Source organism: Alosa pseudoharengus, unplaced genomic scaffold (assembly GCF_046254945.1).
Source record: "Alosa pseudoharengus isolate Yale_2024_CS ecotype anadromous, Long Island Sound unplaced genomic scaffold, YU_APseudo_1.1 YU_APseudo_1.1_scf_18, whole genome shotgun sequence".
In the NCBI taxonomy this organism is placed as follows: domain Eukaryota; kingdom Metazoa; phylum Chordata; class Actinopteri; order Clupeiformes; family Clupeidae; genus Alosa; species Alosa pseudoharengus.
Genome location: NW_027468650.1, coordinates 31923663 through 31947844, shown reverse-complemented (window position 1 = coordinate 31947844; position 24182 = coordinate 31923663). Strand labels below are relative to the sequence as shown.

The following is a 24182-nucleotide window of genomic DNA, read 5'->3' as shown; positions in this document are numbered from 1 at the left end:
GTCCACATGCTTAAAATGTGTGTGTGTGTATAGAAGAAGTGTGTTTGTCCTAGTGCACTCCCTTGTGTGGATAATGTGGAAATGTGTGTGTTTTCTCCCAATTCTAAGTGTATATACTGTATGTATATATGTCTGTGTGTGTGAGTGTGTGAAAGAAAGAGAGAGGGAAAGAGTGTGTGTGTGTGTGAGAGAGAGAAAGAGTGTGTGTGTGTGATCACGAGGCACCTGTCAGAAAAGCCCTCATGCTCACAGCCAAGCAGTGTGGAGCCCCCGCAGAGCTAAAACAAAAACAACGCTCCTCATTTCTCCATGTAATGCTCAGTGCTCTCTCTCTATTTCTCTCTCTCTCTCTCCCTTTCTTTCTCTCTCTCTTCACCTTACTCTTTTCTCTCTCTCTCTCCCTCTATTCTCTCCATATCTCTCACACTTGATTTCATCTCTCTTCACTCCCTTCTCATCCTCTCTCCATCTCTTTCATTTCATCCTTTCACCTCCCCTCCCTCCTTTCCCCTCTGCCCTCCTCCTCTCTTCTCCCTGACCAATACACACAAACCGACATCTCGATCTCTTCAACTGCTTTATGTGAGCCTGTATGCCGAACATTGTCTAAGAGTTGACCAAAAAATTGTGTCAAGTGATGTGATTGAATGTTGGAAAAATTCTGCCTCGATTTGCACTTCATGGTTGTTGCCCCAGAGGCAACACAGAAACCCCCCACCCCTTTGCACCTCTCACCCCCCGCATTTGTGTGTTACATGAGAGATAATAACTATTTTGACGGAATTCATTTAATGTTCTGCCGTGTTTCCCGTGCCAAGTGCCCCCCCCCCCCACCCCCTCTATGTCGTAGGTTGCTTTAGAGAGTGAGACATTCAATCAGAACTAACATAAATAGATGTGAAAGTGTGTGGCGGACTGTAACACACGCCACCATCAACGGAAAATCAGCTTGAGGTGGACAAGATTCCATTTCAGGAGCGTAATGCCTGCCTTTAGGGAACACCTGATTGCACACGTGAGCGAATTAGTGTCTCAGAGTGATGTTTATGATTTTGTTTCAGACGCCATTCGCGCCGCTTCGGCGGGACGACTGAGTGTTTTGCCTGGGCGGTAATTTTGGGCTGTCAGTACAGGCGCAGCCGTCTTGAAGGGATCCAGTGAAGCTAGATAATGCTCAGAGACCTGCCGACAGCTCTGACAGGGAGTTGGCAACACTTCTGACGCATGCTGCCAAATAAGCACGCACACACACACAAACATACACACACGCACACACACATATGCACACACACATGCATGCACACACTCCCCTCTCCCTCTTCCTCTCTCTGTCTTACTAGTGCTCACTGAATACATATATCCAAACAAACAAACACACATGCACACACCCTCAAACAAACATGTTTTTGCACACTGAAAGGGATATAATATATATCAAATTGAACTGAGAAGAGAGCCTACCTACATTTTTTTTTAGAGACGGTGCCGTCAACTCTCTCTCTTCTTTTTTTGCGCAGAGCCTAGACGTAACACTCTCAACTTGATCTTGTAAGACGAAGTCATTGGTGCATAAAACATGGCAACGCCTCGGCCCCATTGCGCTTAATGATGAATAATGTTGTAGGAGCAGTTGTTTTGCAGATGTCTTTTTGGCACTGGAGGGGAGAGAGGAGGGGGGGAGTGGGGGGGTGCTTTGGCTCCTCTAGTAGAATGACTACTAGGGTGTCTCTCTGCCTCTCTACACTGTCACATGTTTTTTTTTATTTTTTTTAAGTATGGCATTTTCAAGCACATGATTGAAGAGCAAAACGAGACGGTTGCCAAGTGTGGACTCTAATAGCTTGGCCACGCCACTGCTGAGAATCTGCTATGGTTTTGTGATGAGGAGAGGAGCCAACTATGCTTTTGGTTCCTTTATTTTATCCGACTGGTTGATTGCACACAAGCACACAATCTGTGTGTGTGTGTGTGTGTGTGGGGGTGGGGGGGTAAAGAACTGCAGAGACACATGCCAGGATCATTCGACTCACAAATGTCTTTGAAAATGCTGCCATTTATCAGCACTGGCATCATTCAGTTATTGTTTCCATTACTTGTCCTAGATTTTTCACACTGTAACAATGGACTCCCTTTTGGAAATGTAGTGTTTCTCTATCTTGATGTTTGTGTGTGTGTGTGTGTGTGTCTGTGTGTGTGTGTGTGTGTGTGTGTGTGTGTGTGTGTGTGTGTGTGTGTGTGTGTGTGGGTGGGTGTGTGTGTTTGTGTGAATGTACCCACTCCCAGCTGCCTCAGGCCCAGCCGGCTCCGTCGGGACCCCCATCCAGCCAGGCCAACCTGCTGCGTCTCCCCCACAGCCAGAGCCCGCTCCGCCAGGCCTCCTCGTCCTCCTCCACCTCCTCCTCCTCCTCCGCCCTCAGCGTGGGACAGCTGGTCAGCAGTGAGTAACCATGGCAACACTCCACACCTACAGTACACACACGCACACACACACACACTCACACACACACACACATACACACAGACATACTGTATGTGTAAAAACAATGTGTGTGTTCAAGCAGGTACATACTCACATTTTTCACAGGCGTCTACAAACATGCCTGCACATTCTCTCACACACACGTGTGCATCAGCAGCAAGCAGGCAGGCAGGCAGGCACGCACCAGGCAGGCGCGCACCGCAAACACAGGGAGATTCCACGGAGGCATCTTCTCCCCCCAGGTGTCCCAAACTTGCTCGAGCCTCTGGACCCCAGTGAGGGCAGAGCCACGCTGGACGGAGCCCCTGGCGTCAGCCCTCTCACCCAGAGAGAGTCCAAACTCACAGCGTGGAGCTCAAAAACAAACAACATACTGTACACTTGCACACTGATCTGTAGCCAAGAGCAGCTTATCCGATTCTCAGTCTATAATTTAGACTACCAGGGTATCTTTAAAATGATTGTAATACGTGTACAGTATTTTGGCTCCAATAAACAGAGGTGTAAACGTCTGGCCTCAGAAAGTAGTCCTACCATGTATTGGTGCTACCTGTACACTTAACACAAGTGAATTCACTTATCTGGTTGAGGAGTTGTGCTAGTTAGCTTCAGCTGGTTTAGTGACTGGTTGGAGCAAATATGTGGCAGGACTTTTACTTTCTGAAGCCGAACCTTTACACCTCTGCCAATAAATAAATAGTGTAATGAATAGCGGGATCGGTTCAGTAGACATGAGACATGATGTTGGTTTAAAAGATGGCTGTGAGTGCTAACTGCATATCCAGCAGTGCTCTCCCACACCATAGACTTGGTCTGGCTGCCCTTTGCTCTCGTTTTGTGGGTGGACTTTGAAAACGATATGTTTTCATCTCCCAGACCAAAGTTTTCATCCACCTGACTAGTCTGATGTGTCATGGCCTCGTCATCGCTAGCCTGTTCATACACTCCTGCAGTATATAGAGGAGAAACACTATTAGGCCTGGCCTCGCTCCCTAAACATCAGACTTGTGACGGGAAATGGTCGAGCCGTTCCAGCAAGCGTGTATAAATCATTCAGCGGCTCTCTGTCCGTGCACTGCCACTGCCTTTAAAAGTGTTTTAGTTAGATAAATTCTCATTTGTCACAGGCAGTCGCCCTGAACTCATTTCAAAGGCATCTGTGATGGAGTTTTGAATTCAATAAAAGGGAGGCTGCCATTGATCAACCTGTTGTGGACAGAACCAATGGACCATTTTGCTATTGTTGTTGTTTTTTTTGGTGTGTGTGTGTGTGTGTGTGTGTGTGTGTGAGTGTCTTTGTGTGTTTATGTCTTTCAGCCCTAGCCACATAGTGCCTTTGCTGTTCTGCATTTATAATGATCAGTTTATTGGTTAGCAATGGGATTGTGTCCTTGGTTAAAGGCTGCATGTAAAGATGTGAAAAGCTGGAGCTGAACTGTGGACACAAAAGGCTGATATTTTTTAATATGTTTGCAGCACCTATGCATCATCCACAGCTTTATGAGCCCAAGCATTTGCATATGCTCAGGTGTTGAATACAGCTTGCCAGAAGAGAGAAAAAAAGATACCGATAGAAAATGTAAAGCTCAGGATCACTCTAGTTCAAGGACTCATGGACATATTCATTGAAATAGGAGTTAGAATGTCTAAATAAGATATTTTTTGTAAAGACAGAGAGAGAAAACATGCAACTTCTTGATAGGTCTGGAGTAAGTAGTCAGAGTTTAATCAATAGCCATTGACGTCAGTTACTAACAGGGCCAGACATGCTTGTTAGGTTCCTTTAAGCATGATTATGACCCTAGAGTGTAGCGCTGTCAGGGCTTTTTCCCCATACCAACAGTACTCGGCGACCTCGAGAAACAGAGATCTATGAGAAAAATCGCCAGAGTTTAACTACTAACAGTGGTCCCCATTCATAGGTCTATTACAGGGTTGTGCTGCCCTCTGACTCAAGCTTCAGCGAGAAGCTCCTCTTCTCAAGACAGCATTAGAGGTGATTTGGGAAAGGCTCTGCGCTTGAGGATGGGCATGGCTGATGGGGAGCGACAAGATGCCGGTTCAATAGATTTTACCTTAAATACGCCCGGAGGATTTCTTTAATAATTCATCGATAATGACCCACATGAATTATTCAAAGCCGCCGACGCCAAACTTTACCTTAGTAAGCAGGCTGCCTTGCCACCTGACATTGATGTACAGCGCAAAATCACATTTTATTAGCCGGCAGAGACTTCCGAATGGGGTTATTTAAAAGCAGTTCAGTGGGATGGAGGTTGAGAACCAGTTTAGCAGCTGAAGCGAGGCTTTCCAAACAAGCACGGCCATTGATGTGAATTGCATTTGTAGCACAAAAATGTTTTCTGACCTTCCTCTCTTTCGCTCTTTTTTTTCTTCTGACATAAAGAGAGAGGACTCAGATGGCAAACATTTATCTGTGTCCTCTCAGGAATGTTTAATATATATTTGATGCAAGAGGCTTTCTTAAAGCCCTCTGAGAAATTCTTTCTACACACACCTTTTCTGCTTTTATCCTCCCCCTCGGTTAGGATTCTATATCTCTATTATGTGAGAAGCAATTTTGGCTGTAATTTTCAATTTGTTGCCTTTGCTCTAAGTCACAATAATGTGAAGGGAAATCACATTGATGTAGCAAATAGTTTGGACAGAGATCGGATGAAATGATTGCCCTGTTCAACAAACAGTCCTGTTCTATGGCTGCGTTCATATAAATCAGAGACGCATATGACTAATGACAACAATGGCAATAGCAAATGAACAAGATGCAAACACAAAGCTTGATCAATTGCAGGTTCAATGATTTGCAAATTAATATTTGATATAAGTGCAAACCTTTACTATCCAGAACATTCCACAATGTAGAAGATTTCATGTGAAATCTAGTCTCTTAAATAGTGATATGGTCATTGCAATACTTGGTGTCCTGGTGTTTTGGAGGACAGATGGGGAGAAGTTGACTTATTGTTTTTTTTTCCTGTTATCTCTTTTTCTCTACAAGACCCCCAGACTGCTCCAAGTGAGGTGGATGGCGTCAACCTGGAGGAGATCCGCGAATTTGCCAAAGCGTTCAAGATCCGCCGCTTGTCTCTGGGACTGACACAAACTCAGGTGGGCCAGGCCCTCAGCGCCACAGAGGGACCTGCCTACAGTCAGTCTGCCATCTGCAGGTACGGAGGTCTAACTGCAGCCCAGCCTGAGAAACTCAAATGAAATTGGGTTTCTGGGGAGATAACAAAAACAGGGATGGATGAGTGTGGTGGGCAGTGATAGAATGAGAACTAATGATGGAAAGTGAGTTTGAAGAGGGCTCAGCAGTAGATTTGTGTCATAAGAACAGGTTTGTAGGCATATGATTTGAAAGCTGATGGTGACAAGACAATTAGCCTACAATATACAATTAGCCTTTAAATGTAAATATCAAGTAGAAATGGCTATAGTGGCAACACTGTAGTGTAGGAGTTTTATAAGAGTGTAGCTTACCCTAAATTTAAAAAAAAAAAAACACAAGCGTGGAGCTGTGTGACTCATAGAGCTGCTTTAAATAGGTTTTAAATGTCTCATCACCACCTTGAAAGCCGCAATCAAACTATTTTCAGAAATAATTAGATGTTATCCTGCTCCCACAGCTCATGTTGGTCACACGAATTAAAACCATGGTAGCAAAATGAGATGAAATTATAGGCTGCCGGCCAAAGTTCACTCCCTCATTGTACTCCCCACAGGAGAGAAGACAGTAGCGAGCATGCCAATGGCCCCTCTCTCATAAGTGCTCTTGAATGTCTCATATCCATAAACGACATTCATATTTCAACATAGATAATTAAGGTGTTTAAGAGTGATGAATAATATATTTCTGCTCAGACACATCACATTTGGTTACGGATAGGATCACAGTGTCATCCCCTGCCCATCTTCTCATCGTTATTCAAGACGATTCGGTTACTTATGCAAAATACATTAGCCAGAGTATTACAAGAAGCACTTAAAGCATTTAATAATTACTTAGGTCCACTGCAGTTCCCTCTGCACTGAGCTGGAGGGAACTTGACAGGAGTAGACTTTTAATAAAAATGTCGTGTTCCACGATGCTGTAACGACATGCATTTAGTGGTAAACTGGCACATAATGCACCAGGATTAGATGAAATATTCAGGTACATCATTTTGGCATGTAAAAACACACTGTTCGTTTTTTCCCTGCCAAGCTTTCACCTCAAACGTCCCCAGCTTTCACTCAATACATTAGACACATTTTCAGCTCCCCTCAAGCGTGCAGAATCACTCACGTCACCATTACTAAATCAGGTGGGGAAAGGCCTCATGCTTAACAGGGACATTCAGCAGAAAAATGGTTTTAGAAAATACTCAGTTGAAATGTGGTTAGGCTATTTATTCCATCAGATAGCATTTGCATGAGGGGAATTGGGGGGGGGGGGGTTAAGGTCACAGAATTTCTCCATGACAGATGCCTGAAGAAAATTATCATAAAATTTCTCAGTGACAGGCATGCCTGAAGATATACTCTAGCTGGCCAGGTCTACCAGGCTGCAACCCCCCAACCCCCCCCCCCCCACACACACACACACAAAAAGACACATAAATAAAAATCACGAGCCCATCTTGGACACATACAAGAGGGCTATAACAGGCCTTCTCTCCCCTCAGATAGCTAATGCTTTAATTCTAATGCCACTCTCCCAGAGAGAGTCCCAGAGAACTCTAACTCTCTGCTGCTCTGATGACCTTCCCTGTTTATGTGATGCACAGGCGCCACACTCTAAAAATTTCATCACATCAACATCAAACCGCCGATAAAACCTGAACCCGCACGCAGAAGCCGAGAGGGAGGAGGGGGCCAGGAATGCCTTATGAGCCAGGTCCCTTCAAGCTAATGTTTGAAAGTCTTCAAAATCCGCCATCAAATATTTACCGGCATGCATAATTCAAATATTTATAACATACATTAAAAGCCATTAGCTTCTAAAATAAACAGGTGATGTGCTCACACCCCCCCCCCCTCCTTGCTTTTTATCTGTGCCACAAAGGAGAGCCCTCTTTCCATTTGTTCATTTGTATGACATTGAACATGACAGTTTGCCTCTCTAGTCCTTTCTTTTTTTGAACTTTAAAGGCAGACTTCACATGCTTTCCTTGGGTTAACATCAACATAGACATGAAAGTTTAGGGGAGAGAGAGGAGTGCGCTGCTGCCTCCGAACAGCAGAGCTCTGGGGGTTGTAGTCTTTGCTCAGTGAAACCGACAGTGACAGATGTCTCCATCTTGTCTGATCTCATTGCTCACTTTGTAAAAGCTTTATTGGCTCGTCTTGGCAATCACAAAGGGATGTCGTCAAAGCCATCAGACAGAGGGCTCTTAAAGTGAATGCACATGCTGCGATGCCGACTGTCTGTTGAGTTCTGTTGGGTCACTTTGTGTTGTCTGTTTGGCCGGAAAACAGTTGCACAATGCATACAGCAAAGACTGCAATTATAAACGCTAATAGACCGCCGGGGCTGTGTCTGTGGTCCCTATTAGAGTCGCAGGCATAACTCAAGAGACTTGTTTACTGTTTAAGGTCATTGAAAGTTAATGCAGTGTGTTCACGTCTTCAAAAAAGGCAACACACTGATGCATGAAAGTCAGATGTTTCAAACAGTCATGAAGCTTTTTCTCTATTAAGAATATGCGTATAATATATGTGATAACATGTTACAAGTGGAGTTACAAAATTTGACATTTTATTGTGCAGGCAAACAAATAGCCTACTCCATACAGCAATAGAGTGGTGTAGGTTTTATCTAAGAAAGAATTCATGTTGACATATGGAGTGGAGTACTTTTCCATGTTTGACAACTGTGGAGCAGGCTTGGCTGGACTCATTTCTCAGCCATCCCTGCTTAGCATGCACCCTGTGCACCCTGTGCCTGTGAAGTTGTCATCACTCATGTAATTTTGGGGGGTGCGAGTCGTTTAGTCGCGTTTAATCCTTGTGTGAATTTACAAAATTAATCCACACTAAAACACTGGCTCCCTCATTAATGATTCATGCCTCGTGACGGGAGTCTGCCACGTATAATTTGCACAACAAATTAAGCAGAAAGTGGCTGCTTAAGATCCCTCGTATATATATTTAATCACATCAGGCTTTTTTTCCCCAGCCATCAAAGCACCGAACTCCGCATTCTCGATTAATGCCTCATGGCTGCCCCCTCATTTCTGTCCTTAACCTTCTTCATGCATTCTATTCACGTTCGTTCTATGCCGCTTTCTCTTTCCCTCTCTCGTCCTATTCATTTGTGACCTTAATGCAATAATGAGAATATGCTTCTTTAGTTTCATTAAAGAATAGCCTAACCAAAGGAAGAATGTGTATCTAAAATCCCCTAATAGAAACCTCCAGGAGTCCTGAATGTGCAGAGCTGTCCATGATTTTAGGCTGCACTTAGCAAATATTTATGCATGGGCTAAAAAGAGGTTCCTCTTCAGAACTGAAGACTGGAGAGGAACGAAAGAGGAGAGAGTGAGAGAGAGAGAGAGAGAGAGAGAGAGAGAGAATCTAAATGTATGTATTTTCCCCCCCGGGCATGTTCTAATACTCTGAGTCCTGTGAGCCAGCACGCAGAGGGGAGAGACAGAGAGTCGTTTAGTAAGTGCATTTGGTTCTCATTGAGCCATGAAACATCCTGTCTCTTTACCCACTTCTTATGGCAGTAATGCATGCCCCTAAGGAACTCTCTCTCTCTATCTCTCTCTCTCTCTCTCTGTCTCACACACACACCCACTCTCTTGCTCTCTTTATGGTTTTAAAAGTGTACAGAACATGTTTAGTGCCGTGGAGATCAGCACACTGGCCAGGAGAAACACTCTGACATGTGCAAGCAGAAGTAGCTCAAGTGAAGAAGACTGAGGCACCCGTCTAGCAGCAGAAAGATAAATAAATAACCATTACTCGTCAGATGCCAGAATTTGCTTTGTAGCCTCCCACTCTGCCACCCCCTACTCTGTTTTTAACAAGCCATCAGTGTAGACTGTCTTTTGTGTCCTTTGAGGTCTTTAGAGAGTGATAGAGAGAGAGTGTGTGTGAAAGAGGGAGAGAGAGGATGTCGACAGAAAGACTTCCCCCAGGTCGAAGGTCTCTCTTCTCTTCAGATGCCAGTTAGATTCCATCATAGGTGTCTAGACCTGTTCTGGTTAGTGTAGGTTTGGCCACACTGGATGAGCGGAGAACCGGACAGGAGCAGCTCTTGTGCTCCAAGCCCATCAAGTCCTCTCCCTCCCCTCAACTCCAGCTTCTCTGAGGCTCTCACCACTGACTGCTTGACAGTTCCGGTGAACTTGAGAGGGAGAACGAGAGAACCTCAAAGGAGTAGACTGGAACCAGTAGAGCTAGAGAGAGAATCCCACTGAAGATACTCGGCCCCTATTTGTCTCTCACCTGCACTTTACACATAACAACATGCTGTCAGAGCCAGGAGTGGACAGTCAGGTATCTCTACCTCGAGTCCTCCCAGGGTGAAAAGTTTGTCTTGTAAGTCTTAAAAGTCAGAGGTTATTTCGTTGTGTTTTTTTATCCACAAGCTCTACCCAAAACCTGTGCAAAGTTATTTTGGATATTTATGAAATGCTGCCTTGTCACAAAGCTGGGATTGATCCGTAATGAATGATCATAGTTAGATTAGCCTAATCCAGATCAGAGAACATCACAAAGCAGCCCTGCATGTAACAGTATGTGAATGATTAACTTACATTGAAAAAGAATATACTGTGGTTAAATAGCAAATTTGAAGCCCCCCACCATAGAAATGCATTCCTTTCTAAATAAATGCGTTCTTTTATTATAAATCTTTAATTCATATGTCTAAAGAATGCTGAATTTCCTAACTGAAAATACTGACAATTAAATAGATCTGTGATTTTAACTGAGCATGTCACCATTGACAGCACTCTGTGCCTATAGGCTAATTCTCAAAAGTACACAAAGCGAATTAGACAACCTGTGAGCCCTCTGTCAAGCTTTCAACTGTACGAATATTCAAACTTAGGGTTTAGAGTTAGGTGAAAATGTATTCGCATTAAACATTCACTAAGTGTGTGTTTATGTGTGTGTGTGTGTGTGTGTGTGTGAGTGTGTGTGTGTGTGTGTGTGTGTGTGTGTGTGTGTGTGTGTGTGTGCTTTCACTGAATTATTAAGGAAGCATGTGTAAATAAATGATAGTCTGATATTTCTAAGTGCATGCTGGACTGATTTGGCATTACAGGACAATTTCACCTCAAATGTTTCAAAACTAAAAAAATGTTTACTTTTCCTTAAGAACCACCGTCTAGTTTTTGTTACCACAAAAAGCAAGCAAAGTTGGTCTAGGCTGTATGTGATCATGCTTTAGTCAGTAGCAGGCAGGTACAAAAGTAAAAAATGCTGCATGGTTGAGATGCACAGGAGTTCATATTGAGGAGGTGCTGCTTCTCTAATCAGGCAAATTCACTCCGCTGTGTTCATTGATCACATTATTCTCTTGGCGCTTCCTCTCTTGTTTAATCAACTGATTAAATCATGGGACCTTTTCAGAGACTGATTTGAGATCATGCAAAGGAAGACTCAGTCTCAAGAAAGAAAGAGAGAAAAGAAAGAAAGAAAGAAAGAAAGAAAGAAAGAAAGAAAGCTTAATTGCTTAATTCAAACTAAAGTTTGTGAATTTCACAATTAATTATTAAATAATATGACAAACATTTGTATTAAACAGCTACAATTGAAATTCTGTTTTGTAAACAACAAACAATGACTTTGGGGTGAAATTATTCTGTAATGTGTATATCTAAGGATGGTTGGCAAGGATGGATGTGACCATGACATTGTAATGTCATCATATTTATATAATTAAAACTAAATAAAGTATGCATTTTGATTTCATTTTGATCTACTGTGTTACTAGCAGTCAGATATATTATTACTAGTTAGCTACTTGATTGTTTTCTTGGTCCATTATATCTTAGCTTAGGATGGGGTGTTCTTGGCCCTTGACTGCAAACAAGGGGCAGAGAGACCAATTCACCATTGGAACAAACAAATTCATTGTAATCAGTCAGTTGCACAAAAAAAGCATACCAGTAGATGGGGTTGAACTAATCATTGCTTAGACAGCTATTAAAACATTTAGTCATGATCACTCCCAGCATGTGAACTGGATTGTGAATTCTCATTCGCCTTTTCTCTGTTAAAAAGTGAAACTCTCTGCCCCTTTGACAGCTGGACCGGGAAGCCCCACCAGGTAACAGAGACGGGCAGGATGGCTATGGCTGAGGCAGGGCACCGGAGTAAGATTCTTCTCTCTCAATTCTCCCCTAGACACACCATCCTGAGAGGCCACTTTTACCTACCACAGGAAGCCCAAGAGAACTCTATAGCTAGCGGTTTGACAGGCAAACTGAACCCTGGCCTTTTATATCCTGCCAGGTTTGAGAAGTTGGACATCACTCCAAAAAGCGCCCAGAAGATTAAGCCCGTTCTGGAGCGCTGGATGGCCGAGGCAGAGGCCCGGCACCGGTCCGGCATGCAGAACCTGACCGAGTTTATCGGCAGTGAGCCGTCAAAAAAGCGCAAGCGGCGGACCTCGTTCACCCCTCAGGCCCTGGAGATCCTCAACAGCCACTTCGAGAAAAACACACACCCGTCCGGGCAGGAGATGACGGAGATCGCTGAGAAACTGAACTATGACCGCGAGGTGGTCCGCGTCTGGTTCTGCAACAAGCGGCAGGCGCTGAAGAATACAATAAAGCGCCTGAAGCAGCCAGAGATGGGCCCCATGGATGCTCCCATGGACCCCCTGGGAGATTCCTTGGAGGAGCACCCCTAATTGAACACACCAAAACAGGACGGGCAATTGCCATTAAACACCAAACCTGCTCACCACAAAAGGGACAACCCACCCCATAAACAGCTGAACTCTGGGGACTAAAAGAAAGGACAAATGCCCCCCCCCCCCTCCCCCCCCCAGATGTTTGCCTACTTGTGGTACCATCTGAATGGACTGTCAACAAAGATGGCAGAGCAGAAGTACATATTGTCAGTGTAGTCACTACAGTTATATAAAAGGACCTTAGCGAAAAACCAAAAAACTATCTTGTATCTGCAGCAAAATGTTCAGTGGTCATGAGAGGGCACGAGATTGATGACATTTGAGATATGAGGGAGACTTTAGTGCTGAGGTCACCGTGGAGTCATGGACAACAACAACAAAACTAACTACTTACCAAAGTCTGTTGCATCTGGATACAGAGATTTTTTTCTAGTGTAAATGTGTTCTAAATTTTTACCTTTGTATGCCGTCAAAAAAATCTAAGATATATGTGTGGGGTTGGGTAAAACATTTTATCTTTGTCTCACTTTACCACTTGGGTTTATATGTAAATATCTATGATAATCTGTCTTCAAGTCAAAATCACAAAAAAAAAAAAATCTTAATTGTCTTTGAATTCTTTTTTAGTCTTGAAAATTAATTTCTGCTTTCTGACATTATAAGCGTGTTCTCTTTGTTTTCTCCAAAGCTCTTGTACTGTCATGCCAATTTTTGCAGGTATTTACTGTTTGGTTGTTATGTGTGATGATTTGCAGACCTGAGGTGGTCCACGCTGCACAGATATTGCCAATAGACATACTGAGGGGCACTTCAACTCTCCACTTACTGCAGCTGTTTAAAAACCAGACATTTTATTGCCAAAGCCTGATAGCCAAAGAACACTTTTTTGCTGCCCAAGAAAAAGGATGTTGAGGAGTGTTACCTTGGCCAAATCATCAGGGTGACCTTTTTTCTCTTTCTCTTTTTTTATTTTATGCACTGCTCTTTTAAGAGCTGGTGTGGTCCTAGCTTTCATTAATACAGATAGACTTTGAGCTTCACAGCAAATCTAGTTCACTGCTCACCTTATGACAGTTTATTTCCTGTCATTTTTCCCCAGTAGACTTTCTTTCAAAGTAGAAGGGGGTGCACTTGAGATAAGAAAATGATCATCATAGTTTACAAAAAAAATATTGGGCATGGCACAATTTCCAAAAGAATATTAGCGTTAAGAGAGAGCAAATTCAATCAGACAATAACTACTTGGACCATCTGATAATTGCTTGAGCAACATCTACAGGGTTGTAGTGGCATTTTTGTAATAATTGCAAGTCATAGACAGAAGATCTTAAGTGTAAAAAAAATCATAGCTTAACTGTAGTATTCCATCCTATACTGCCATACCTATATTGTCAATATTACCTTTTGACAAAGTATAACACCAAATAAATCGTGTTGGTCACTCCATCATGAGTTTTCAAGCTATTTTACAAAAGGTGTGTTGTATTATATTTCCCTGTTTTGGTTGAAACACAGTCAACTTTACTGTAAATGTATTTATTTAGTTATTTATTTATTTGTTTATTTATTTTTGTGTTAACTTATTTTGTTTGTCATACTTCAATGTATGGTCAAGAACAGGGTATGTAAGATTTTGAGCTCATTTGAAACATTACTGAAACACTTTTTTTGTGTGAAACGTGTGAAAGATCCACACAAGGTCTATTGATCTCACTGTATAGACAGATTTTGCTGTCATTCCATCTCTGAGTCCAGGACAGTCTGTCCCTTTGCCCCTTATTTAGTTGCTGATGTGCAAGCGCATGAAATAAAGAGGTAATCATTTACTTTGTGGTGATTCTGCTATAGTAATTTATCTGAGAAGTATAATGAAAAAGCTGGAACAAAGGTTATGGATAGTTCTACAATAGTGCAACACATTTGCCATCCACTGTATGGACCCCCATATAATTACAGTTTTTTTGTATATTATTTGTGTTATTTATTTACAATTTTGTAAAGATCACTGACTGTGGATAAACAAATGTGCATTTTATTTCTCACTGGTAGAAGTCAGTGTTCAAAAAGGGATCACAGTTTCAGGAATTAGCAAAGAGGTTAGTCTCACTAACTGTGTAGCTGATGTGGCTTTGATAACACTACCTAATGTACTGGCATACATACAAAACCCTTTCTTTCACATCGTTGTTCCTTCATGCATTTCCTCAACAACAACAAAAAATGTCTGCTCACCCCAGTATTACGTAAAATATCTCCTCTCTCATTTTTTTCACCTATTTTACAACCTTCATACAAAACCACTGAGTAATGCAGAATACTGACTCACATTTGTATGGGCAGGTACAAAGGCTTAGCATGATAAGCTTGAACCAAAAAAAGAAAGTAAAAGAAAAAAAAACTTTAGTTCTGACTTTGCTCATGTTTTAATGCTGGACCAAAGTTCAATAGTTATATGCACATTGTACAGAGAAATGGCAATTGTTGCTGACAATCTTGAATTATGAAACTGTTGAAGGAAATGTTTGAAAGGTATGTCATGAAAGCATTACCTCAGCACTGTCCAAATACAGCCAGAATCGCTGTGGGAACACCCCTTTTTGGATAAACTAGAAAAGAAGAAAACTAAAAGCTACAGTACACTCCTGTATATGTTTGTAAGTAGTCTTCACTTGTCACTTGGGTTTTTTGTTTTCTCTATAAAAAACATCTTTGCCACAGTTTTCCTCTGAGGATGTTGTTACCAGGGTCACATGTTCAAGATGTTTAAGACGTTGTTCCATGTGTTTTATTTAGTTTATTATTGTTTTATTTTCTTTTTGCTACTGTTTGTGAATCACACTGTTTTTGTCAATTAGGATCACCCTTTTGGGAACCACAATAGATTTGCGACCTGATACTATTATTAAAGGAAAACGATTGAAGAAAAAAAGAATTAAAAATAATTAAAAGATGAAAAAAATGTTTTATTTCTTAAGTAATTCTCACAGATTCATGAACCAGTTAGAAAAGTAAACATTGTTACTACTCAAAACCTCGAAACCAAAGCTGATGAACCTGTAAAGGTTGCTTTAAATTTTATAGACTGAAAACTGTATGTAATCTATAGAGCAATATCTGTTTGGTCAGTTGAGCTGCACTTTGTGTATTTCTAAACAGCTTCAAGTCTGTCACGTTTATTTGTACCATAATTAATAATAAACAGTTGTTTGACATGAAATGATTTGCTTATGGGATTTCTTACTATTTACTCCTATTTTTGCAATGCAAATGTGACCAGAATTAACATCTTCCTGTTAATTAAAAAAAAATGCTAGAATGTTAATCGAGAGTCTTAGAGATGTCTCAACAACATTTGTATGGATCATTAAAATGTAATCGTAATTGTATGTGTCATTAAGATATTAAGATAATGTACCTTTTTGCAGGTGAACATGCGGATTAAAGGTGATGATGTGTTAAGATGACCACACGCAAGAATGTGGGTCTGAGGACATTTTTGTGGATGTGTGCGTGTGTGTCTGTGTGTGTGTGTGTGTGAGAGAGAGAGAGAGAGAGACAGAGAGAGACAGAGACAGAGACAGACTGAGTGTGTTATTGCATGCAGCCTCAACAATGTTACAATATCTTCTGAAACTAGCAAAACTAGCAAATAACCTTAGGTACAAAAAAAACTTTCTTCATTTAATATGCAATGCAGTACTTTAAAAAAATGTTTGCTTGCTTTTCCATTTGTTTTTTTACATACAAAAGTAAACAACTTTTTAAAAGGGATTTCGCAGTACAGCCCATTACCAAATGCATTACACAAACATTGTTTCCAATATGACATGGTGTCACAGCATTTCTTCTCTCTCTATGACGGCACAGCAGTACATAAACACCTTTGAAGAAACATGACCATCTTTTTAACACTCTGTCTCCCTAAATGCGTTTTTGTCATGCCACCTCTGCACCTCAATTTCCCCCGTCACCTGCTTCATTTTTCCTTAACAGTAATACTCTCAATTTTCCTTTTTATTCCATCAATGTATTTCAACGCTGGCAGTAACTGTGAGTGAAAAGAAATTCTACAAAGGCCTCCGTCTGTCTAAACGCAGAGGTCATGTTTAAAAGCGTACTAATGTCCTTCAATTCTCTGAGGGGTCAGCGAGTGATTCAGTCTAAGGTCCACAGGGTCAGCTGTGAGAAATCTCAGTTTGGGTTGTTTCCTATAAATATTTCATGTCTTTTTTTTCCTTCACCATAACATAACAATAATGAGACAAGTCAAAAAGAGAGGGAGAAGAAAGAAGAAGACAACGGGGGGGTGTGGGGGGGGGGGGGGGGAGGGGGGGCGACTCATTCTCTTGGCTGAGAAGCCTTTTGAAACTAAACTCCAAAAGTTTGAGGCAGCTTTCTTGTCCACAAAGCCTTTGAAAAACTGACTGGCTGGCGAATGAGTAGTAAATAAATAAAAAATAATCATAGAAAAAGCCCACACAACATAAATTATTAACATTAGGCTGAGAGAGCTGATGTTGAAGATGTTTGATTTTTTTTTTTTTTCATTCTTTTTTAGGGGGCTTTTCTCATCACTTTAGCGGAGCAGATGTATTTTTCAAGTGGTGAGGTAGTGCAAGGGGTTATTTGATATTCTTTTGTTTTGTCTCCCACCTCAATTTCATCATATTTCATTCTATTAGTTGAATAATTGTGCCAAGGCTTGCTATTCTGACTTCTATATTTTAGGTTTGGAAACTGCTGAATTGTTGTAAAAGTGTAACTAATAAATAAAAATCTGTCCACATAACACAGCACTATCATGTTGGGGTTAGTCTCTCTCTCTCTCTTCAATCAGTAACGCTATAAAAGCATTGACAACAAATATTTTATAACAGCTCAAACATATATTTGTGTCTGTTACGACCCACTAGGCCCTCTGTTTATTTTCTGGTCTTTGTCTGCGTTCCATGAGTTAGAATTCCCTGGACATCGGTCACTCACCACGACTGACACAGCACTTAACAAAAAAGGGGGGTAGAGGAGTGCTTCCTGGACTCAAAAGTTTGGTTAAGTTAGAGGTGCTCTTTGCTCCCAGAAGAAGGCATGTAGCCAAAACGCGTTGGAGTTTTTTAGAAGGTTTACTTGACTAAGCCATAATAATAAAGGCTTTTTATTGATCTTTACCTTTTGAACTATTCTTTGACTATATTACCCTTCTATGCTTTTATTTATTATTATTGTTTGGTTTTGTTTATGTAAAGCACATTAAATGACCTCTGTGAATGAAATGCGCTACAGTATATAAATAAACTTGACTTGACTTGACTTTTAACTTTTTCAATGGAGAGTGCCTTGGAGTTTCTTTGATTCTTGACACAGTACTTGGACCCGTCTCACACACTCACACTTTTGGCTTTAATTTCAAGGGTAAGTGTTGTGTATAATTTCAAAAATTAATCCACACATCTTGCAATACATTGTAACTGAAGGACACCTAGTGTTCACCTGTGGACCTGCTGAGCCAAAATTAAGTGATCAACACATAAAAGATAACCTAAAAATAAATGTACTGCTGCATCTTTCTCATCAAAGTCAGTAATATGTGGAGGTTCGATGGATCATTGACTAAAGATGCAAGTCAAAATACTGACAATTTGATAGATCTCTTCTGCTTTCCTTGATTTATAACCATAATTATCACCATTCAATATTTCTGCAAACAGAAGAAGCACAATGGCTTCTTTCATTTAAACATTTCATTTAAACGTCTATAAGATACACTAAGGGTAGAAGACAGGAGGAAAGAGAGAGAGAGAGGGAGAGAGATAGAGAGAGAGAAAGAGAAAGAGAGAGAACATAATAACATGTCAACAGTCCAATGGATTATGTTTCAATATCAGTCAGGACACTGTGTGTGTGTGTGTGAGCAGAAAGTGAGTGAAAGTGTGTGAGTGTGTTGGATGCAGATGGTTTTAAATTTGCTCTCTTTGTTTTTCTATCAGGCATGAAGCATTCCCCCGCCTTATCTCCCTGGCAATGGACGCGTGCAGGCCTGATGTTCTCGCAAAATGAAATGTCGCCACATCTCTCACCCACCATCTCTCCTACTCATGCCCCTCAAGGTTGAGATGTTTTTTTTCTCACTCTCTCTCTCTCTCTTTCTTTCTTTTCCGCTCTCTCTCTCTCTCTCTTTCACACACACACACACACTTTCTCAAATATACACAAACATTCTCACAATGCATATAGAAACTGTTTGCGGATCAAATATACACACATAAACACACGTGCACACGCACACACACACACACAGACACACAAATGCACTTACATCAAAAGGCCTTCAGCCACTTCAAGCATCACCTGCCTTTGCAACTCTGCACACCTTCATGCCTTCAAATAGGCTATTACCAATTCTCACATAGCTCAGTGTCTGTGCATACCATCCCCAACCCATTTTCTCTCTCTCCCTCTCTTATTCTCTCTCTCATTCCCTCCTTCCGTCTCTGTGTTTATATTTGTCCCCATTATTAGCCTTCATGCCTTTGGAGAGGGAAGGAAAACAACACTTGCTTTTGATGATATGCTGCTGTAGTGGACTGCACAGGAGATCGGATTGTACCCAGTCCATTTAGCTTCCTGTCCACCCAATTCTAACAGCTCCCTGTCTCTCTGTAAGATGACTAGCACTCCAGATGACCAGGACAGGCCTGCTATAACCCGTCCAAACTCAGCCACTCATACTACTTAAGTAATTCGTCCAAAGACATCTGATTAACCTCTGTGTAAGCCAATTTTGTCCAACTAACAAAATTTAACTGCCATTAAAAATCCCAACATTGTTGGATCTGTTTTTTGGATGAAAACAATTACAGTATTTCCTGCAGACAATTGTTGCTTTGATACATAGGGGCCTCATTGAAATGATGGGCGAAGTGCAAAGTCTTAAGTCTAACTACAGCTAATTTAACAAATAGGCAACATTTTGTTAATTAAAAACCATGGGAAAGACCTTAACAAAAAATATGGATGAGTGTGCTTACAGTAATGCTTATGCCACACAATAGCTTCAGTTCATGCACGAGAACTTTATTTGTTGATAGACTTTGCACTTTATCTGCTATTTAAATTCTTGAATTTCCCCTAGGGATCAATAAAGTCTATCTATCTATATATCTATCTATCTATCTATCTATCTATCTAAATTATGGCCCAGGGACAAAAGTCCACCTTCCTGGCACAATATCACCATGCTGGGAGAACAGAGCAACCACAGGGGGTTTACATATGGCTAAAATAGAGGTTTAGGACATGTTTAAAGGAGGATATTCCTAACCAGTCTAACCAGAATTAGGCTCATATTGAGACAGAACCATACCATGGCACTTTTCTGAACTATACATACTCATGCAAGTTGATTTGTTTATTTAGCTAAATCGATGTAAATTAAGTAAACACATGTAATATATGGCAGAGAGAGAAAAAAGATAGCCAAGATTTGAAGTCTACAAGAGAGTAAGAGATGGAGACAGAGATGGACAGTGCAGGAAGTAAAGATGGCTCAGGTGAGATGGAGAGCGAGGTTCGGATGTATCTTCGCCGTCCTATTAGTGGCCAACTGCCGCATGGACACTCATGTCTTCCTCTCTGGCCTGTGTGATGAGCCCAGCTGCACACATCACAGGTGGAGAAAAGGGTTGAAGGGGAGGGATTGGGGATGGAAGAGAGAAGGGGATGGGGAAAACAGAGAGAAAGTGAGAGTGACTCAGAAAAGAGGAGAGAAAAGACAGGAGAGGGAGAGGGCAAGATGGGGATCACTCCGAGACTGGGAAAATGTCAATAGGCCCATAATGATACCTGATGGGTGCCCGGAACACACTCTCCACTCTTGTGCTCTCCTCTCCCTCTTCCACTCTCTCCGTTCCCTTTCCCCTCTCAGACTAACCTGCCCGAGTTGCACTACACTTGAAAACATAATTAGAGGTAAAAAGTGGACATGAAGCTCTCTCGCTCTTTCTCCACCTCGCTCGCTCTTGTTTCTCAACCCCACTCCCACCCCAGCTCAACACACACACACACACGCACACACACAGTATGGACACATGCAGAAACACACCCACACACACGTGAATACACACACCACCTCCTTTTCACAGTAACCAAAGCTCTTTGTTTTATGTGTTTCTCCCTCAAGACCCTAACACTCCCTCCACCCTCATCCACTCTTGCTCGTCTTAAGGGGGAGGGAGAAGAAGGGAAGAGAGTGAAAGAGAGAGAGAGAGAGAGAGAGAGAGAGAGAGAGAGAAAGAAAGAGAGAGAGATGAGTGAGAGAGCTCCTTCTGTGAGTCGCCAAGGTGCTCCCTAGTCCATTGTGTTGCGGGCTGTCAGGTTAAATTAGGGACTACAGGCTCCGTGAGTGTAAAAAAATCAATACTTGATGGAAGATTGCTCCCCGGAAAATCTGTTTTGATTCTAGGATTAATTCTTGACCAAAGGCTCCGGCGAAATGACATGCCATTAGGGCCGAAAATGAACACATTCGGCAGTGGAAATTGGATGGAAATGTGTCAGGTGATTGCCCCGGCTAGTTGTTTTGCTCTCAGTGCACAAGGAAAAGGACTGAAGGAAGGAGAGGTGTGGCAGAGAGAGAGAGAGAAAGAGAGAGAGAGAGAGAGAGAGAGAGAGGGAGAGGAGACAGAGGGTAGTCAGAGAAGAAGAGAGGGGAGACAGGGAGAGAAGAGCAAAACAAGAGACAAGGCCCACGGACTGACTCCATTTCCACGTGGCCTTCAGGGTATTCTCAGGGCTATTGTTGTCCCGCTACTGCAAATGCATTCTGCCTAGGTGAAATGCATTTGTCCACCAGACCTTTCTAGGCTCTCTTGTGTTTCACCTTAAAGCGCAAGATGAAGAATGGAACATCTTAAAAACAAAGCAAGGGCCTTTTCTGCTCGTCTCCACAGTGAAGATGAAGAGAAGGAGAGATGCAATATTAATGAACAGAGTAATATGTTTGTCATCACAAATAACACATTTTCATTTAAAAGGACGGGGAAAAGCAGATAGTGACCGAGGGGCTCCACTTGTCATTAAACAACAATGCGCCTTCAAGTCAAAGTTGTGCTAAAACCTTTTTTATTATGGATAGGTCTTGTAAATAGACTGCTGACCTTTGAGAGTCTCAACAAATCTGGCTGAAGTGAGATGCACAGCAATGAACTGTAAGCAAATCATTGTGATAGCAGCAATACAACAGACCTAGCATGCCTGCAAGTAACATCACATCACCACAGACAGCAAATGCTATCCTTTCTTTTAAAAGACGATCATGCCAAAATGCATCTGTCTTAAAACAGTTTTATCTGGACATCTGATACAGTCTTATGATCGTATAAGACAAGCTAAATTCAACAGAACCTTAATAATATTCCTCTAGGTAATCTCTGAATCACATGCAAATTCAGAAAATTGGGGTTAAAGTTTAATGTTTGATAAAGTGTCTCACAATGAGATGATTGAACGTAATAGTAACTGGAGAAAGAAAGCAATTATTCCTATTTATTAGGCCTACATTAAAAAGTGTAAATTAAATAAATCAAATTAAGAAGTCTAGATGCATGTTAGATCTATGAGAATGGCAATGTCTATGCAGAGGCAGACAAAATAATTAGACATGGTTAGACAAGGCGTTGTTCTTCCATCAGTTTCACAGAACTATGAGTTGAATCTGTTAAAGAATTAAAAACATTTGCTGGTAAATAATTCTTATTGTAGGCTATAGGCCTAAACATATTGAAATAACAAACTGAATAGAGTCCAGAACAATATCTATTCTCATCATAGGGCAGGCTATATTCTACATGCTACAGCCAAGCTTGTTGGGTCAGAGGAGAAACAGGTCAAAAGACACCTACGTCTAGGTGAGGCGGATGATGTCGAAGAAACTGTATGCTTATGATTAGGCCATGTGTTTGTAGATTGTTTAACTGTTAGAGCTGGTCAATGGTGACATCTGCTGGTGGTTTCAAACACATATTAATGGTTTACATGCAAACACTCCAAAACAGAAGGTGGCAGTACGTAGGCCTACATTACTTCTCAACCTAAATAATGGCCTGTAACTCACGAAAAAGAACCAAATATGTCGTATTTTGATGACGAGGTGCCTCTGTGTGAGCCATGTTTTTTTTTACTGTCTATGGGTGTGAGCAGCATGATGAATAGCTCACCTACCTGCTACGGTCTCTTGCTGGTTGTGCCTACTACCACAGAATTCTTCCCCCTGTGTTAAGCGCAATGTGAACCTTTGCAGTATTGCATGGCAGAGGCTATTCTCAACAATGTCGTGGGTCAAATCTTTGGCCTCTGGAAATGAAGACATTTTCGATGAAGATACAGATGATATTAGCCTACAGAATAAGGAATGGAAACAAAACATGGAAAAGCGAGCCAAGGTGATTAGCCGTGGTTGCCATGTCAAAGAAGTAGGCTAGCCAGCTGTGGTATGCTAGCTAGCGGAGGATTTTCAGGTTATGCCCGTAATTTCATGGCTGTAGGTACCAAAACTGGCTGTTGTGGTATAACAATGGTATTTTTGTAGGATGGCTACCGAGATGGTGTTGACGCAGGGAAAGAAGCATCCCTTCAGCTTGGTTTTAACGATGGATACAGGGAAGGAGCGATCCGAATGAAGGCCATTGGGCAACTCAAAGGAATTGTAAGGTAATGTTGAATGGCTAATTTTATATTCCCCCTAACCTGATTGACAACACCGTGGTTTAGTGTGTTGTAGGCCATGGCAAGCCACCCAGTTTACTTTAAGCTTTAAAGCCTGGGTATGTGGACATTTTTGGTTTCAGGAACTACTGAAACACATTCCCGCTATCTTTTTGAAAATGTGTTTTTTTGGGGGAGAAATATAGGAAGTCAATTAGGCTGTCGTGAGATCAATCCTATTATCTACTTATTTACCACCAACCTGAAACCGGCCGGTTTGTTGCTCTCTGTCAGTGGCTGGTTGTTTTTTTCCCTCACAGTAAAAGCTGAGCTCATTGGCATCTGATTCATGTGTCTGTGGCACTGGGCATGGTGAACAAGTCTCTGCTAGCTAGCCATAACTCATGTCTCCCTCCCTCCCTCCCTTCCTCCCTTTTGTTCCTGACTGCACACCCATTGTTTGTCCCTGCCTCACACGCTCAGTGCTCTGCAGTGTTGGAGTGAACGGCAAGCTGTAAAAAGCTCTGCCTCGGCCTCCATATCCAGCCTGATGCAGGATGTAGTGCAACACGAGGAGGCTGTCCTGGAGGCCATGAAGAGGGCTCAGGAGAGGCCCATTCCCAGTGTTGGGGAGGTTTCAGAGGCCGTGGAGGACCTTGAGATGGCAGTGGATCAGGAGCCGCCACAGGCACAGGCCCAGACAGTGAACTGTGGCAAGGGAGACTGCTGCAAGAAAGAATCACACTGCTGTAGGGAGCAGTCTGCATGCTCCTCCACTGCCACGGTGAGCTTGGAGGAGTTGGTCACAAGGTGTGCGAAGCTGGCAACAGAGCTGGAACTGTCCGAGGAATTTGTAGGTCACATACAACAGCTGAAGACATATGGGCTCTGACCCAATGATAAAGATTACTACTTTTTTTAAGATTACTATTTGAATTGTATTGAATTGTTCTGTTTGTCTTTTGGACTGATCCTTTGTCTGACATAATTTCATTGCCTCAAATTGAAACCTAAAAAGCACTAATATGGATGAAGACGCATGTGGAATTGAAATGATTTGACTGTAAGAAGTAGACTTTGACCTCAAAATAAAATGGCCAGTATCTTTTGTAACTTTGTACATGAAAAATA

At 41.9% G+C, this 24182-nt stretch overlaps 2 protein-coding genes across 2 annotated transcripts in view; both read left to right on the top strand.

Annotated features, from left to right (window-relative positions):
• pou6f2 (POU class 6 homeobox 2) overlaps positions 1-12350 on the top strand; it is a 90360-nt gene extending 78010 nt beyond the window's left edge. Inside the window, exons 7-9 of the mRNA XM_076291172.1 lie at positions 2284-2437; positions 5499-5667; positions 11843-12350. Of these exons, the coding sequence (XP_076147287.1) occupies positions 2284-2437; positions 5499-5667; positions 11843-12350 (831 nt within the window). The remainder of the gene's footprint in view (positions 1-2283; positions 2438-5498; positions 5668-11842) is intronic.
• A 10173-nt stretch (positions 12351-22523) lies between these two features.
• On the top strand, positions 22524-24165 carry otulina (OTU deubiquitinase with linear linkage specificity a). Its single transcript, XM_076290954.1, has 3 exons — positions 22524-22789; positions 22936-23057; positions 23535-24165. Exons 1-3 carry the CDS (start codon positions 22676-22678, stop codon positions 23941-23943), a joined length of 645 nt encoding a protein of 214 aa, XP_076147069.1. The 5' UTR covers positions 22524-22675; the 3' UTR covers positions 23944-24165.
• The last annotated feature ends 17 nt before the right edge of the window (positions 24166-24182 follow it).